At 29.6% G+C, this 15,552-nt stretch overlaps 2 protein-coding genes across 4 annotated transcripts; one reads left to right on the forward strand and one right to left on the reverse strand.

The window, feature by feature from the left end:
• The first annotated feature begins 3,854 nt into the window (after positions 1-3,854).
• On the forward strand, positions 3,855-7,853 carry LOC137826428 (oligopeptide transporter 1-like). Of its 2 annotated transcripts, none has more exons than XM_068632386.1 (7): positions 3,855-4,078; positions 4,617-5,065; positions 5,345-5,442; positions 5,656-6,228; positions 6,425-6,695; positions 6,786-6,968; positions 7,052-7,853. In XM_068632386.1, the coding sequence occupies exons 1-7, from the start codon at positions 4,030-4,032 to the stop codon at positions 7,667-7,669; spliced, it is 2,241 nt and encodes a 746-aa protein (XP_068488487.1). In that variant the 5' UTR covers positions 3,855-4,029; the 3' UTR covers positions 7,670-7,853. The 2 variants fall into 2 exon arrangements, with proteins under 2 accessions (XP_068488487.1, XP_068488488.1); XM_068632387.1 differs by lacking the exon at positions 3,855-4,078 and adding an exon at positions 4,081-4,526.
• Positions 7,854-8,881: 1,028 nt separating this feature from the next.
• Positions 8,882-11,677, reverse strand: LOC137827203 (ER membrane protein complex subunit 8/9 homolog). Of its 2 annotated transcripts, none has more exons than XR_011083681.1 (5): positions 11,302-11,677; positions 10,930-11,076; positions 10,741-10,800; positions 9,381-9,536; positions 8,882-9,222 (listed from the first exon to the last, which is right to left on the reverse strand). XR_011083681.1 is itself a non-coding variant. In XM_068633434.1 (5 exons), exons 1-5 carry the CDS (start codon positions 11,509-11,511, stop codon positions 9,192-9,194), a joined length of 615 nt encoding a protein of 204 aa, XP_068489535.1. In that variant the 5' UTR covers positions 11,512-11,677; the 3' UTR covers positions 8,882-9,191. The 2 variants fall into 2 exon arrangements, 1 of the variants encoding a protein (XP_068489535.1); XM_068633434.1 differs by having other exon boundaries at positions 9,381-9,547.
• Positions 11,678-15,552: the final 3,875 nt, after the last annotated feature.

Genomic DNA, 15,552 nt, shown 5'->3' on the forward strand with positions numbered 1-15,552 from the left:
TATCAAAAGTGTAAAAGGGTGCTGCCAAAATGCTGACTTTTTGTTCCATTTTAAGTTCAACATTTCTCATATCTTAGAAGTGTATGAATTTTTTTTTATATTTGTATAAATTCAAAACTAAAATTAGTATATTAGAGTATAATCTGTCTTTTACCTATATTTATTACGACACTCCACTTGTAGAAACTAAATTAAAAAAAAATGAAATTGAAAAAATAATTTAACGTGTTACATCAACAAAATAAAACATTATTATTATTTTATTCATCCGAATGACTAATATAAAATATATAATATTAAAGAGTGACTAGAAGTTGCTATACATTTTCTCAAAAAGAAGATATTTAATGTTTCCAATTATATTTCAAATAGTTTTTTTTATGAAACATATTTTTTGAGTTTTAAGTTATAATAAAATCAGAGTGATAATTTCCTACGAAGAATGAGTATTTATTATTCTTATTTCTATCAAATAAAAAATATTATATAATTACTTATTATTCACTTTTTTACTAAAGCTACATGCTTTTCTTATCTATTTTTTTCTTTGTTTGTCCCAGTCAAAATAAGGCATTACAAGCTAGAAAAAAAGAGAAAATATTATAAATTAATATTTATTTTTATTACAAAAATATTATATTATACTAAGAAAGTTTCATCTAATCCTTGAGTTAACCTTAAAATCTTTTGTTACAAGGATTTCAAAATAAAGAGAAATAACTATTAAAAATAACTTTAAGTGTTTAAAGTGGGTTCTAATTGTCATATAACTTGTTAGTTCAGTGTTAATTTTCAATCCTCTAGAAGGTTATAGACTCATGAAATCAATTGATTTTAGTTGTGATTTATTTTCCATAAGCTCAAAGTTTTGTTTGTGTTTGAAATTAGAATATAGAGGTTGAAGATTCCACATTAGATATTTTACAGTACAGTATATAAATGAATATAAACTTCTTATAAAACAGTTTTATGAGGTTGAGTTAAACTTAAAATTTACTTCATAATATTTTATTAGATATTCCCTTATTCATATCAAGAAAAAGAATAAAAGACTTTTATATATGTTATTGATGGAAATCCTACATCGACTAGAGATACAGACATTTCATTGTATATAAGTGGGTGCAAACATCAATCTTGTGAGCCGGTTTTATGGGGTTGAATTAGGCTTAAAGTTCACTCCATAACATTGTATCAGAGCCATTTTCGAGCCTATCCGACCACCGTCCATAATATGTTATCGCACGCACGAGCTTCTATATATCACTCTCGGCGTGAGGGGGGTGTGATTCATAACAGTTATTTTGATAACAGACTAAAAATATTTAATTTTAAAAAGTTTAAGATAAAATGAAAACAAATAATTACCTTTATATATCTTAAATTTATAATAGAGAATTATTTGTCACGTTGAAGTTGAAAATAGTATTGATTTGAAAATTATATAATTTGATTTAAAAATTCAATAATAAAGATTGTGGTTTGCACTTCATCAATATATTATAATTTGATTTAATCTTTAGTCGATGTGAAATTTCCAACACATCATCGCACTTTGAAAATGAATATCTTGAACTTCAAATTAGATGTTTGTGGGTGGTCCAATTAGAGTCCCACAATTAGTGACATGACCAATTTCGACAAATATTACTAAGTCTCATTAATTTATTTATGGTGAGAGATGTATTTTATAAGTCTAATTATTTATTTGTTATTATTTGAATCTTAATTAATATTATCTGATGTTGATGTTAAAATTTGACCAATAGATATCCTTTTATTTTTTGTTAAGATTTTGAATAATTTTAGTGTATCTAATGATTATAACTTACTTATTTTAGATTTCATCTTAAATATTAATATAGCATGTATTATTATTATTATATTTATATATTTATGAAATATTTAATTTTTGAATAAAATAAAATGATAAATACAAGATATATCTTATATTTGAAAGTAATTGCTTGTAAGAATCTAAGAGTACATTATTTTTGCTATTATATTTTGTATTACTATTACAATGATATTTAGTTTTTAATTTAATTTAAAAATAAAATGTATCGATACATGCATAATAATATATTATTTAATTTATATTTTTTTATATTATATAATATGTAGATTGTTATGCTTAATATTAAAATTAAAAGAATTATATATAAATAGTATTAATTTTAGCAAGTTAATTCTTTATTAAATACAAGTATATTCAATTAAATGGTATAACAATATAACTTAAACCTCAAAAATAACATCAATAAAATTATCGAACCTTAAATGATATTATTGATTTTTAATTTTACATAATGAATTTAAATTAATAATACATTCTACTAAAAAATATGATAAATTCAAATAACTAATGCTTGTTACTCAATTTAAATTTATTATAATTTTGTATACAATAGAAGTAAACAATTTATTATAACTTTAAGAATTCATCTGTTTCTTGAATGAGTTAATAAAAAAAATTCAAAAAAACTAATGAATTTAGTCCAAAATTAATTTATTATTATTTTCAGAATTCATCTGTTACTCGAAAGAATTAGTAACAAATCCAAACAATTAATGCATTTTATTCAAAATAAGTTTAATGTGATTTTAAGAATTCAATTGTTACTTAAATGCATTAATACCAAATCCAAATAATTAATGTATTCTACTATAAATATATTTAGTATAATTTTAAGAATTGATTTGTTTCCTGAATGAATTTATAACCAATCAAAATAATTAATGCATTTTATTAATTTAACTGCTCGTGTAGATAGAGCGTGGGTGCGTGGAGGCATGAAGCAATAAGCCATAAATATATAATCTTTCATTTTTTAAATTAAATAGTTTTAGAATTTTAGTTAATATGATGCTTAATTATTAACGAAAAATTTGTTGTTAAAAATTCTCTTTTAAAAATTTAGATAAATAAGTGATTTTTTTAAAATAAAAATTTTCATGTTAAATATTATTATGCAACTAAATAAATAAATAAGTGATTCCGAACGTGATTAGTGAGATAACATCAAATATTTTATATAAATAAATAATTTTTTATATAAATTAAAATTATACTTAATGAAAGCCATCACATATTTGGAATTAAACTCTAAGCTAAGACTCTAATTATTCAATTAAGTTTTTTAATTATAAAAAAAATTGATACCCAATAGTAATGAGGCATTTTTTGAATGAATTTGACTTACTCTTAAAAAGGAGGAACAATTTCAATTTCTACAATTAAAATAAGTAATTTCTTTTTTAATAATAATGAAAACAAAAATATAAAAAATAAAATAGCACTAGAAGAAAAGTTGCTTACCTATTTTTACTAAATGGGTAAAAAATGTTCTACTTATATTAAATAAGAAATATATAGATATACAGAGAAAACTGATATATTTACACCATTTACAGAAATCATGCTCCTAATATTCTAATAATAATAATTTTTTAATTTAAAATATTATTATATTATTAGTTTTTATTATTTAGAGTTTTAAAGAAAAGTTTATAATAATAAATATATTATTAATACTATTTTAAATTAATAAAATAATTAAAATATTAATTTATTAGGATGTTAGATGCATGTATTCTCTGTGTCAATATATAGTTTCCCTATATATAAAATATTATCAACTATTATTATAGAAAAAGAATAACATGGTTTAATTAAAAATTAAAGATTGAAACTGTTCTTAGGCCAACTCATAAAGTCAACTAATTTTTGGGCTGCAAGTTGTAAAATAAGAAAACTCGGTTTCAGGAACAAGATTTTGCTAAAATAACCTTAGATTTTGAGATTTTTGTCTGTCGATTCACCATGCTTACGTCAATCACGAATGAACACCGCTATTGGAGCCAGACACATGTTCCTGTAACTGCTTGGTTTAGTTCACACCTTCCTATAAAATGAAACCGACAATGTGAGTATTCTCGTGTTTGAACGAGGAATCAAAAGAAGACAGAGAAGAGAGAGAAGAGAGAGTCCAAAGTTCTATCCACAGTTTCAGAAGCAGATCCTCTCCAATGGATGAGCTTCAGGACAATAAACACCATTCCAAACTCGTCATATCTGGTAACATTTCAATGTCTAAACAAACTTATTTGAATCCCATATCAACTAAAAATTAAAATATTTTATTATTTATAAATGTATACAAACTTTACATAATTGTTCTTCTGGTATAAGTTCAACATTCATGCTAATGTTTTATTCCATGTCAATGCCATAACAGAGAGCACATGGTGTTACCACCAACTATTTGCTAAAGGATATGGTTGATTTTTGAGCATGAAGTTGCATTACACAATCAGAAAAAAAAAATTAAAAAAATGGAATGGTTTTCAATGATTTTTTATGTGTTGGCACAAAATTGTTTGGTGACAAACAAATACTGCTCTGCAGTGTTGTGTTGGGGTTTTTTTGTCGGTCCTCATTCAAGAGGGTTTTCCAAAAAGATTGTGAAGTTATATGAGACAGTAATTGTTTAGCAAAAACATTCTGGTGAATGCAACCAAAAGTGGTGAAACATGTTAACATTCTTATCCGTTGTTGCGGCTTTGTTTGTATGTATGTATGTTTGTTTTTGATTAAACAGTGAATGTTTTTGCAGAGGAAAGCGACGAGGTGGATGACTCTCCGATTGAGCAGGTGAGGTTGACGGTTCCAATAACCGACGACCCTACGCAGCCTGTGCTGACATTCAGGACATGGACTCTGGGACTTGCTTCATGCATTGTTCTTGCATTCATCAACCAGTTCTTCGGCTACAGAACCACCCCTCTTTCCATTTCTTCTGTGTCAGCACAGATTATTTCTCTCCCTCTTGGGAAACTCATGGCCAGAACACTTCCAACCAAAGTTTTTACTCTCCCTTTCACCAACTGGTCTTTCTCCATGAACCCTGGTCCTTTCAACTTGAAGGAGCATGCTCTTATCACCATCTTTGCCAGTGCTGGATCTAGTGGTGTTTATGCCATCAACATTATCACGATTGTTAAGGCTTTCTACCACAGGAACATCCACCCAGTTGCTGCTTTCCTGCTAGCGTTATCCACCCAGGTGAACAGTGATTATTAATTGATTCAGTTGTTGAAAGTAACACCTTTTTGTTGAAAAAAGATAGTGGTGTCTATGGTGGGTGGAAGGAATAGAGAGAGAAATTGTTAAATTGCATAAAACATGTGACTGAGATGAGGGGAAGAATACAGACAAAGAGGGGTAAAAATGAAATACAGGAATCTGATAATTGTTTTACACGTTTAAGAGGATTAACCATAAACGACAAGCATGTTCAAAAAATTTTGGTTAGGCTACTAATTCTTGTCCTTGAATTTTTAGATGCTTGGTTATGGATGGGCTGGCATTTTCAGAAAATTCCTGGTGGATTCACCGTACATGTGGTGGCCTTCAAACCTTGTCCAGGTGTCTTTATTCAGGTATTTTATTATCTTTTCATGGTGACTTATGCATTTTGTCTTTTAATGGTAATGAAAGAGATTATTATTATATTAAAGCTAATATTATGTATTAACACGTCTACTGATAAATTATTCTGAAGAGATAGTGGCTTGAAATCTACTGAAGTGTTTCATTTTATTTTATTTATTTTTATATTATGGTGATTGAGTTATGAATTTGTTGAATGGCAGGGCATTCCATGAAAAAGAGAAAAGGCCTAAAGGAGGAAACACAAGGCTGCAATTCTTTTTGCTGGTGTTTGTTTCCAGCTTTGCTTATTACATTATTCCAGGTTATTTGTTCCCAGGATTAGCAACAATCTCATGGGTTTGCTTGGTTTGGAAAAAGTCCATCCTTGCTCAACAAATTGGTTCGGGTATCACGGGGCTTGGCATTGGTTCATTTGGCCTGGACTGGAACACAGTGGCTGGCTTTTTGGGGACCCCTTTGGCTGTTCCTGGCTTTGCCATCATCAACATTCTGGTTGGATTTGTGCTCTTTATGTATGTTCTGATTCCCATTTCATATTGGAACAACGTATATGATGCCAAAAAGTTCCCCATCATCAGTTCTAAAACGTTTGATTCCACTGGCGCCAAATATAATGTCACAAGGATTCTGAATGCTGCAAATTTTGACATCAATATGGATAATTACAACAATTACAGCAAGCTCTATCTTAGTATCACATTTGCATTCGATTACGGATTGAGCTTTGCAACTCTCACCGCCACTATTTCGCATGTTGCTCTCTTCCATGGAAAGTAAGTTATGTTTAGTTTGAGAAAAAGCTTAAATACTTAATATACCACTATACTTAAAATTGTATCTAAGTTTTATCTTAGTATCATATGCATGGATGATAACTTCTCCTATCAAAGGTTGGATTTTATTACTGAGATAAAATATCCCAAGTGTATAAATCATCTAACTTTTCTTGTAACTGTATGTGTTTGGCAGAACGATTGTTCAGATGTGGAAGAAGACAACATCTGCACTGAGAGAAAAAGGATTCGGAGATGTGCACACCAGACTTATGAAGAAAAACTATGAACAAGTACCCGAGTGGTGGTTTGTGAGCATTTTGGTTCTAATGGTAGTTGTGGCCCTAATAACTTGTGAAGGCTTTGGCAAGCAACTTCAGTTGCCGTGGTGGGGAGTCCTACTGTCTCTTGTTATTGCGTTGGTTTTCACTTTGCCAATTGGGGTAATTCAAGCAACAACAAACATGGTAAAGTCCATAGTAGAACAAACATTTTTACAGTTTCCATTGCTTCAAAGTTTTGTCTTTTCTCACCACAGAGTGTAACTTGTTTTGCAGCAAGCCGGGCTCAACGTGATTACAGAGTTAATAATCGGGTACCTTTACCCCGGGAAGCCACTTGCCAATGTAGCCTTCAAGACTTACGGCTACATCAGCATGTCACAGGCACTAGGATTCCTTGGAGACTTCAAACTAGGCCACTACATGAAAATCCCTCCAAAATCCATGTTCATAGTGCAGGTAGGAGAGGATTAGACGGTGCATGGTTTCAAAACATACATAAAACATATCTAACTTAAACTCTTTTGTTGTTTTGTGTGCAGTTGGTTGGTACCATAGTTGCTTCAGGTGTGTACTTTGGCACAGCATGGTGGCTTCTGACGACCGTTCCAAACATCTGTGATCAAACAAAGTTGCCGGATAATAGTCCATGGCAATGCCCTGGTGACGATGTGTTCTACAATGCTTCAATCATATGGGGAGTGGTGGGTCCAAAGAGAATGTTCACCAAGGATGGCATTTACCCGGGGATGAACTGGTTTTTCCTCATTGGTGCAGTTCTTCCTGTTCCAGTGTGGATTCTTGCTCGCAAATACCCCAACCAAAAGTGGATTGAACTCATCAACATGCCCCTCATCATTGCTGGTGCTGGAGGTATTCCACCAGCAAGAACTGTGAACTATACAACCTGGGGAATGGTTGGAATCTTCTTCAATTTCTTCGTCTACTACAAGTTCAAAGCTTGGTGGGCTCGTCACACATACATTCTCTCAGCTGCATTAGACGCTGGACTTGCTTTCATGGGTGTGGTTCTCTACTTTGCCCTCCAAAGTTATGACAATTTAGGACCAGCCTGGTGGGGTGCAGACGCTGACCACTGTCCTTTGGCCAAGTGTCCTACAGCTCCAGGCGTAATTGCTCCTGGGTGCCCTACACTCTGACACCCATCATCCATGTTCTTCTCATCTCTTAGTTTATACAATCTGTCTTCTGCTATTTCTCCATATTTTCGATCTCCTTTCCATTGTAGAAACCAATCCAATACCAAGTTGAACAAGCTGTACAGATTGTTATGCAACAAAATTTGTATTCAAAATCTACTCTAGTGAATTCCTTCCTTCTATATATGCAATCAAACTTGTTCCAATAACTTTGCTTCAGCTTCAATTTTCCTCATTGCCACCGCTACAAATCTACTTGCTACTTGCATCACTTCGATTTAAAGTTTTAAAGTGAATTTCAAAAGACATAAAAACATTTGAATCTATTCGATTAATTTTTCATCGGTTTTTAGTTGTAAATTCCGAAAGAAAAATTTCATCCGGTTTCTTTTTGTGAAACTATCACTACAACAAGAATACAAAAATATTAGACAACAATAAAAAATGGGGCAATAAGCAATGGGTTTTTTTTATACGACAAAATTTTAAAATTGTTGCTTAAAATATGATAACAGTCAACATTTATTAAGTATTTATTGAAGTTTAAAGCAAAAATATTAAGAATTTATTAAAGTTTAAAGCAAAAATATTAAGTATTTATTAAAATTTAAAGCAAAAATATTATGTTTAGGCAAATATTATAAAATTATTTATTCACTACATTAATCCGTGAATCGTAGATAACATTTTTAAAATGTGAAAATATAAAAATACAACTATATTATTATTATTATTAACAATTTATTCGTTGGACAATCGAACCTAGATTCTATGGATAAATATAACACTTATAACCACGGACAAAATTTATTTTCATATTATTATTGATAATAAAAATATTATTACTATAAATAATAATAATAATAATAATAATATTAATAATTTGAGTTTTTATTTTATTTTTTAAATAGGAAACACTTTTCTGCCTACTACTTTAACCTGATCAAATAAACAATCATTTTCTGTTTTTTTTTTAAAATAAAACTGTCGTAAGAGAAGTTAATCTTAACAATTAGTATTTTTTATCCAATCGCATTATAAATACTAATACGATTATTTTAATTTTTTTATATTATTTAATTCTAAACTTATCTTTTATTATATATATTTATTTATAAATTCATCACTTCAGCTATATAAGAGTCTTTAAAAAAACAAGAGTCTTTAAAAAACAGGTGAAAACCAAACTAAATCCCATCTCGTCAGAACAGGTTTTGTTTTCAAACTCCTATTTATACCAAGAAACACAGATCGTCACAACTCGCAGGCAAAACAAACAAACAAAAAACTCCACTCTAGTATACCTACATCCAAGAAAGAAAGAAAAAATTGCTCTGCAACCAAAATCCTTTACGAACTGGTGGTAAATATCCTGCTTATACAACTGAAAAAACTTAATGAAGCAACTTCCCTAAGGTCAAAATATAGTCTCTAATTGTTCATTGTTGAGAATCCAGCATAAACAAATCTGAACATGGTCACTTGCAATGTAAATCGAGCAAAATGGAAACAAGTGCTGGGATCAGTTGAAGAGCCCTGGGTTTAGCCAATCCCTGTAAAAAATACAATATATATTGCATAAGTTATAGTTGCATAGTTATACCTAACATGAAAGTTTTTATAAAAAAAAAAAAAAAAAAAGTCAGTTATAGCTGCACAGATAAATAAAATGCTAGGGAAGAAAGCAGTGATGCAAGGCAAAAGCACTCACTTGCTAATGTCATCAAGATGATCATCAAAATCTACAATTCCATTCCACTTCTCAGTTGCAATATAGTCCAATAAGACTACATTTGCTGATGGCTCTCTGAGGGAAAACCGGTTGTTCGCATCTGATGGAACCAACTTCCAGTTCTTATTTGTATCCCTAACATAAAGCTAAACCATAAGAAAAAGGTAATCTTGGTTAATGTAACCAACCAAAAGGCGTCTCTTTATATTGAGGGAGCCATATATCATAAACTCTTGCAACCATAATCATGTACATAATGGTCTTCTTTTATAACAAAAAAGGTTGCTTTCTGAATGAACCCTTAATTTTGTAACTAGAAGAAACAAATAACAAGAATCGTTTGTAATTAGTGCAAATGTTGGATGAAGCTTTAGACCTTTGAGGTTATAGTCATGCAAAGTGTGCACATTACACAGCATTATTATTTCATTCCCCAGTCTTTAAATTGGATAAATCTTAGTAAAAGTTTGGTTTAGCTTAGCTTAGAGAAATAATTGCTTTTTGCTAGCTTCCCTCAGAACTTTGGAAAAAAAAATCTCTCGCCCAAAGAGTAGTTCCCAAATATGCTGCAGTATGTTGCAGATGAAAAATGAATATTCCTCTCTTTTGACTTACGAAAAAACAAGAGAAAATGGATCACAACATTCAACAGAAACTTGAATTCTTGCATCCAATCTGAGCTCCACAATGTTTATACACCAATACAACCCATGAAAACCCACACATCAAGATAAAAACCACCAATTTCAAGTTAAGCTCTTAGGTACAGCAGTTTTGTAAAAATAAAGAGATTGATGTACCAAAATAAGTCCCCAAAACAGGACAGGGAGACCAAAAAACTTAAGCAAAAAGCTAATTCTCCAGTGCTAAAGTGAACTACAGAACTTCGGTCTTGTTTGGATAAAGTTATTCACAAACACTTACAAGAGAAGGCAGTAAGAAACTAAAATCAATTGAACTTCTCCCATTAGTTAAAATCAAGTCCTGACCATAGCTTTTGAAAAAGTTACATAGGAAAACTTCCATAAAAGTTGAAATGCATAAGCCAATTTTATCTTATGAGAGAAGCTCAATTCATTTTACCTCCTTATTTTCTTCTATAATAACTAATTATAAGTTTATCCAAAAGGTTTATATTCTAACAAGTTCATAGGTTTTCGTGATTCCATCATTAGAAAGGAATTCTATAGTTCATTCACAAATAAGCTTGGGTATGTATACTTCTATGTTTAGATTGACATCAGGGTTTCTATATTATCTAAAGAAGCCCAATTACAATTCATAGAGTGGATAAACACAATGATCGTATAACACTTAGAAATTAAATAAAATCGCTAACCTGCATTATGGCACTACGTTCCTTACTCTTTTTCAAAGCATCAAGCTTCTTGTTATCTAACTGCAAATAATTGAAGAGGAACAGAAAGATGATGAGCAAAAAGAGATAAGTAAAACCAAAATTAGCCAAAACTAAAAGTAAATTCAACAAATAATTAGCAAAAACTAAAAAAAAAATGCAACAACAGACCAATAGAACGGCAGCTTGGGGAAAGTAGCGGCATATGTGGTCACCGATGTTCTTCGCCACACTACCAAGCTCACTGTCATCAGATCTCTCATTCGCGTGAAAATAGCCCACTATGTTCAACCCTTTCGCAGAAAAATATTCCTCTATCTATCTCACAAAAAAAAAGTGTGATTGCAAAAAAGAAAAATCAGAAAACTTCAGAAAAAGGGAAAATTTAACAGACACCCAGAAGAAAAAAATATTAGCCCAGTTGACTAGTTCACTTGTTGAGTAAGAAAGCATACATCTTTGTGAGTAATTTTGTAAATAAGCATATGGGATCAGAGCTGAATGAAAAAATAAAATCAATGCAAAAAGCCCTAGAGAGAGAACCAGAATGAGAGATATCTCCAATTGGGGAAGAAGAGGGATGTGGGAGTGGAAGAGAGGGACAGCATCCGCGATCTCGACGACGTCGTTGGAAGGGGATATGCGACCGATCAAGATGCCGTTGACGGCGGAGGTTGGGTGTTTGAGGGAGTGAAGCACGAGTTTGATATAAGCGTTTTGTGCGATCTCGTACCTCAATCCGTTGCTACCCATGGCTGAGATTCTCGACACAAAGGTTTAAGGTTTCTGTTCTGTTCTGTTTCCTTCTTCTGTTTCAATGTCAAACACAAAACACACGCAGAAGCAATCTAGTATCAACTGTTGTGGACTTCGCACTCCGCCACAACTTTTAACGACGTCGTATCCTATGCAATGCTGCAATAGCAATCGTTATCAGTAACTGAGGTTTGTCAGGCCTGGGTCAGTAGTTCTTGGGCTTGGGCCCATTTACTACACGGGCCATGGTCTATTAAAAGGTGACTCTTTCTTCCTACACCTCCGTACCTTCTTGTGCCATCCCCTTGAATTTGAAATAATAAGCCTATGAATTATGTAATCCGGAAAGTTAATTTCATATTTAGAAAAGACTTCTGGATTATATAATCCGGAAGCTAATAACACATTTGAAAAAAAAGTTTCTGAATTACATAATCCGAAAGTTAATCTTATGTATAGAAAAGACTTCTGGATTATGTAATCCGGAAGCTAATCACAAAAGACTTCTGGATTACATAATCCGGAAGCTAATTCTGAATCTAGAAAAATACTTCTGGATTATGTAATCCAGAATATTAAAAAGAGTATTTTTGGAATACGAAAAATTTATGGGGGTGACAAAAGAAGGTATGGAGGTGCAGGAAGAAGCAGCCTTTAAAGGTAGGCCTGCAAAAAGAAAATGGAAGTATTTTACTATTTGAAACTTAATTAAGGTTGTTTCTTTATGCACCTCCATAACACCAGATAGTTCAGACAAAAGATATTTTGTTCTTAAAAAATATATTTTAAATTGCAAAATTATTTCCGGAGAGATTCTATAATCCGAATACCATAATTTTTAAAGAAACTCATAGAATTTGGAAAAACATCTTTTATATTCTATAATCTGGAATTTTTACATCCATAAAAAGCATGGGGTGTCATAAGAAATTATGGAGGTGTATGAAGAAACAATCCTAATTATTAGGTTAACCTTTACTATTCACTAATATAAGAGGATTATCGTAATCCTACATTTCTTTTATTCATGGATGTGATAATTTACGTTAATTAGTGTACTTATTTTCAATGAAGAATTGGATTTAAAAATTAAAAAAAAATATTACAATATTTTCTCTATGTTTCATCACTTATCATCCTCCAATATTATTATTATTATTGGTAGTAGTACACTATCACTGTAATTATTATTTTTTACATCTTATTGATAATAACAGAAAGCAATGAAACACATTTTGTATTATCTTATTGGCACAATGTGAAATAGAATGTTTCTTCAACCAATGTTTTTCGCAATCTTTAAATTTGAGTTATCATTATATTATATCGTATCTTATTTAATTCTAATACTATTTCACAGAAATCCACAAATTCATGATTTGGGACAAATAAAAACAATACACCTTATTTAATTTTTGATTTGGTCAAACACTTTATCTAGATTTTAATATTTGGACGTTGTTACGAGGAGATATCAGTATGCATAATATATTATTTTATTAAGGTGATAAGTTAGTAAACAATATTTTATAATCACAAGCATTTGATAAAGCTATTTTATGGGTTAATCAATAAATATTAAACTAGGTAATTTATTGGAGATCTCACGATTAAAAAAATCATATTTTATATTAAATTATACAAGTGGGTATAAATCTGAATTATTAACAACATGATTTAGTTAATCTTAATAATTTTTTAAAAATTATTTTATAGATAAAAAGAAGAAGAGGAAGTTTAAAATATTATAAAATTATTTTATAAAATTTTATATTTTTTGTAAAATAAGTGGAGGAATAATTGATGTGTATAAAAATGGAAGAAAAAGTAATGGAGTTTCAGAGGTTTGTTGGTATTCTCTGTTTTAGTTTTGATGAGAGATGAGTGCATGTTCAGTTATTGCTTTTAACTTATTCTTAAAATATGTCACTGTCAATAATTGTTTCTATTGCATCTTCTGTGAGGATCCAATATGCAATACCCTCATATTTATTATATTTCATTCAAAAAATTAATCTCACTTATATCTTTTTTTTCTTGATTAATCTTAGCTTCACATTTTTTTCTCAAAACCATGTTGAGATTTTTATAATTAATAATTATATCTTTTGTGTGTGTTTGAAATTTTGTGTTTCGTTGTAGTTTTAACAATTTTTTCAGATCTATGATTAGAGGAATGATGTTTGGTCATTGTAATATTTTTTTCATTTAAATAAAAATTATTAGTTAATAGTTTGATCTCAAGTCATTGAAAGGATTGGTTAATCAGTGTATTCAATATATTATTTGTTTTTCAAAACTTATCTTATAAGAGTTTTATCTTTTAAAAGATATATAAGGAGTTATTTATAGATAAATAAATATATATTAATACCAATAATTATCATACATCTTAATTATTAAAAATAAATAAATATATATTAAAAAATTAATTTTAACTCTAACTCAACTTTATAAAATTGATTTTATAAGATTTATTTAAATTTAAAGTTCACATTTTAATACTTTTTAACATAGTACCAGAGCTATTTAAAATTTATCATAACAATAGTTTGTTTGCTTACCAGATCATCTGCTTTTAAACCATCCATGATATACAGTTTCACGCATGAGCTGATAAGTTGGCATGAGGAAATGTGTTAGAAATCTCATACCGACTAGAGATAATGATATTTCATAGTGTATAAGTCAGTCAAAACTTCACATTATGAATTATATTGTTTATAGGGTTTCTTAATATGATGTCAAAATCATGTAGAGTCTATTCTAACGAGATTGATGAGTTTATACTTTTACTTATTTTATTATCAAAACCTATTTGTAATTAAAGTACTATGAATAAAATTTAAATTATAATTCAATTTTTTTAACCTATTTTGTTTTAACACACTTCCTAAAAGTTAGAGATTTGTCCAAAATATTTTCTTAGTGTCATAATTGTCTCTTAGAGTGGTAAAAAAAACACCTTTTCAATGCTTTTGGTATTATAATTAATCTGAGTTTGTTTTGTACATAGGATGATGCAATCTTAATAAGAATTGGTTAAAGTTTGGCAAAAAACTATTATATAATGGACATATTTTCTTCCTTTTTTTTTTCTTCTTTTCTAAGAAGTTAATTAGTTTAAATAGGCATATTTAAGGAGTTAATGTATTTAAATAGATAAATTAAATTTATTGTTTATTTAAATTTAGATTGCGAGTGATTATTGATTAGTGTGGATTTGGAATTTGTGATTTCCTTCATGTGAAATACATGGAGCCACTATTCATTTTCCTTGCTTAAATAAACAAGTAACTAAAAGTGTTAAACAATACAAAGAAGAAAAAATCTATTCTCTCACTTAATCAAATAATACATGTTGCTTAAGTAAGTTGGACCACTAACTTAAAAGATTAGAAATGTAGTTGAGAACAGCAACTCTTAATATATTTTAATAAAAGCATTAAAACATGAGATTCATAATTTTTAATAATTGTTCACACAAAAAATAATAATTCTTTTTCGAAAAAAAAAACTCACGATCTTGAAACAATATAATTATTGAAAGTTAATATATATTAAATTGTTAAACATCATATATTAAATCATGGCCTTTGATTTAGTTTATGGAAAATATTTGTATACTGTAAATTTTTCAGTTGAATGCTTAATTTTATCCATACAAAAAAAAAATATATATATATATATATATATATATATATTATTTTATATTTGATGGTGGAAATGAATTAGAGTTATCAATATTATATTTAAGATTCAAACTAATTAAAAAAAATCCAAAACTGATAAAAAAAAGGAAAATAAAAGAAAATTACTTTGTTTTTTTTTTCGAACGAGGTTGGAAATTAAAAGAGCGATTGTATTCTTTTTCGATCGGTCTACCTTTGTTTCTTTCTACTTTAATGATCTCTTTACTCCTCTCGCTTCTCTACTCTTTGTTTTCGTGAATTCTGGATTCGGATGATACCTGCAAAAGACACTATAACGCTTAAGTAAAACTCCGATGTTCACTGCTCGGTGCTATTAGTACACTGA

Source organism: Phaseolus vulgaris, chromosome 8 (assembly GCF_000499845.2).
Source record: "Phaseolus vulgaris cultivar G19833 chromosome 8, P. vulgaris v2.0, whole genome shotgun sequence".
NCBI lineage: Eukaryota > Viridiplantae > Streptophyta > Magnoliopsida > Fabales > Fabaceae > Phaseolus > Phaseolus vulgaris.

Bases quoted from the DNA above. Each gene is read 5' to 3' on its own strand.
- LOC137827203 (XM_068633434.1), bottom strand. From the start codon at position 11,511: ATGGGTAGCAACGGATTGAGGTACGAGATCGCACAAAACGCTTATATC. The intron at 11,077-11,301 runs GTTCTCTCTCTA...TTTGTGAGATAG, and splicing joins TGGAGATATCTCTCATTCTG to ATAGAGGAATATTTTTCTGC. The intron at 9,548-10,740 runs GTTAGCGATTTT...CTTATGGTTTAG, and splicing joins AACGTAGTGCCATAATGCAG to CTTTATGTTAGGGATACAAA.
- LOC137826428 (XM_068632386.1), top strand. From the start codon at position 4,030: ATGGATGAGCTTCAGGACAATAAACACCATTCCAAACTCGTCATATCT. The intron at 4,079-4,616 runs GTAACATTTCAA...ATGTTTTTGCAG, and splicing joins TTCCAAACTCGTCATATCTG to AGGAAAGCGACGAGGTGGAT. The intron at 5,066-5,344 runs GTGAACAGTGAT...TTGAATTTTTAG, and splicing joins TGCTAGCGTTATCCACCCAG to ATGCTTGGTTATGGATGGGC.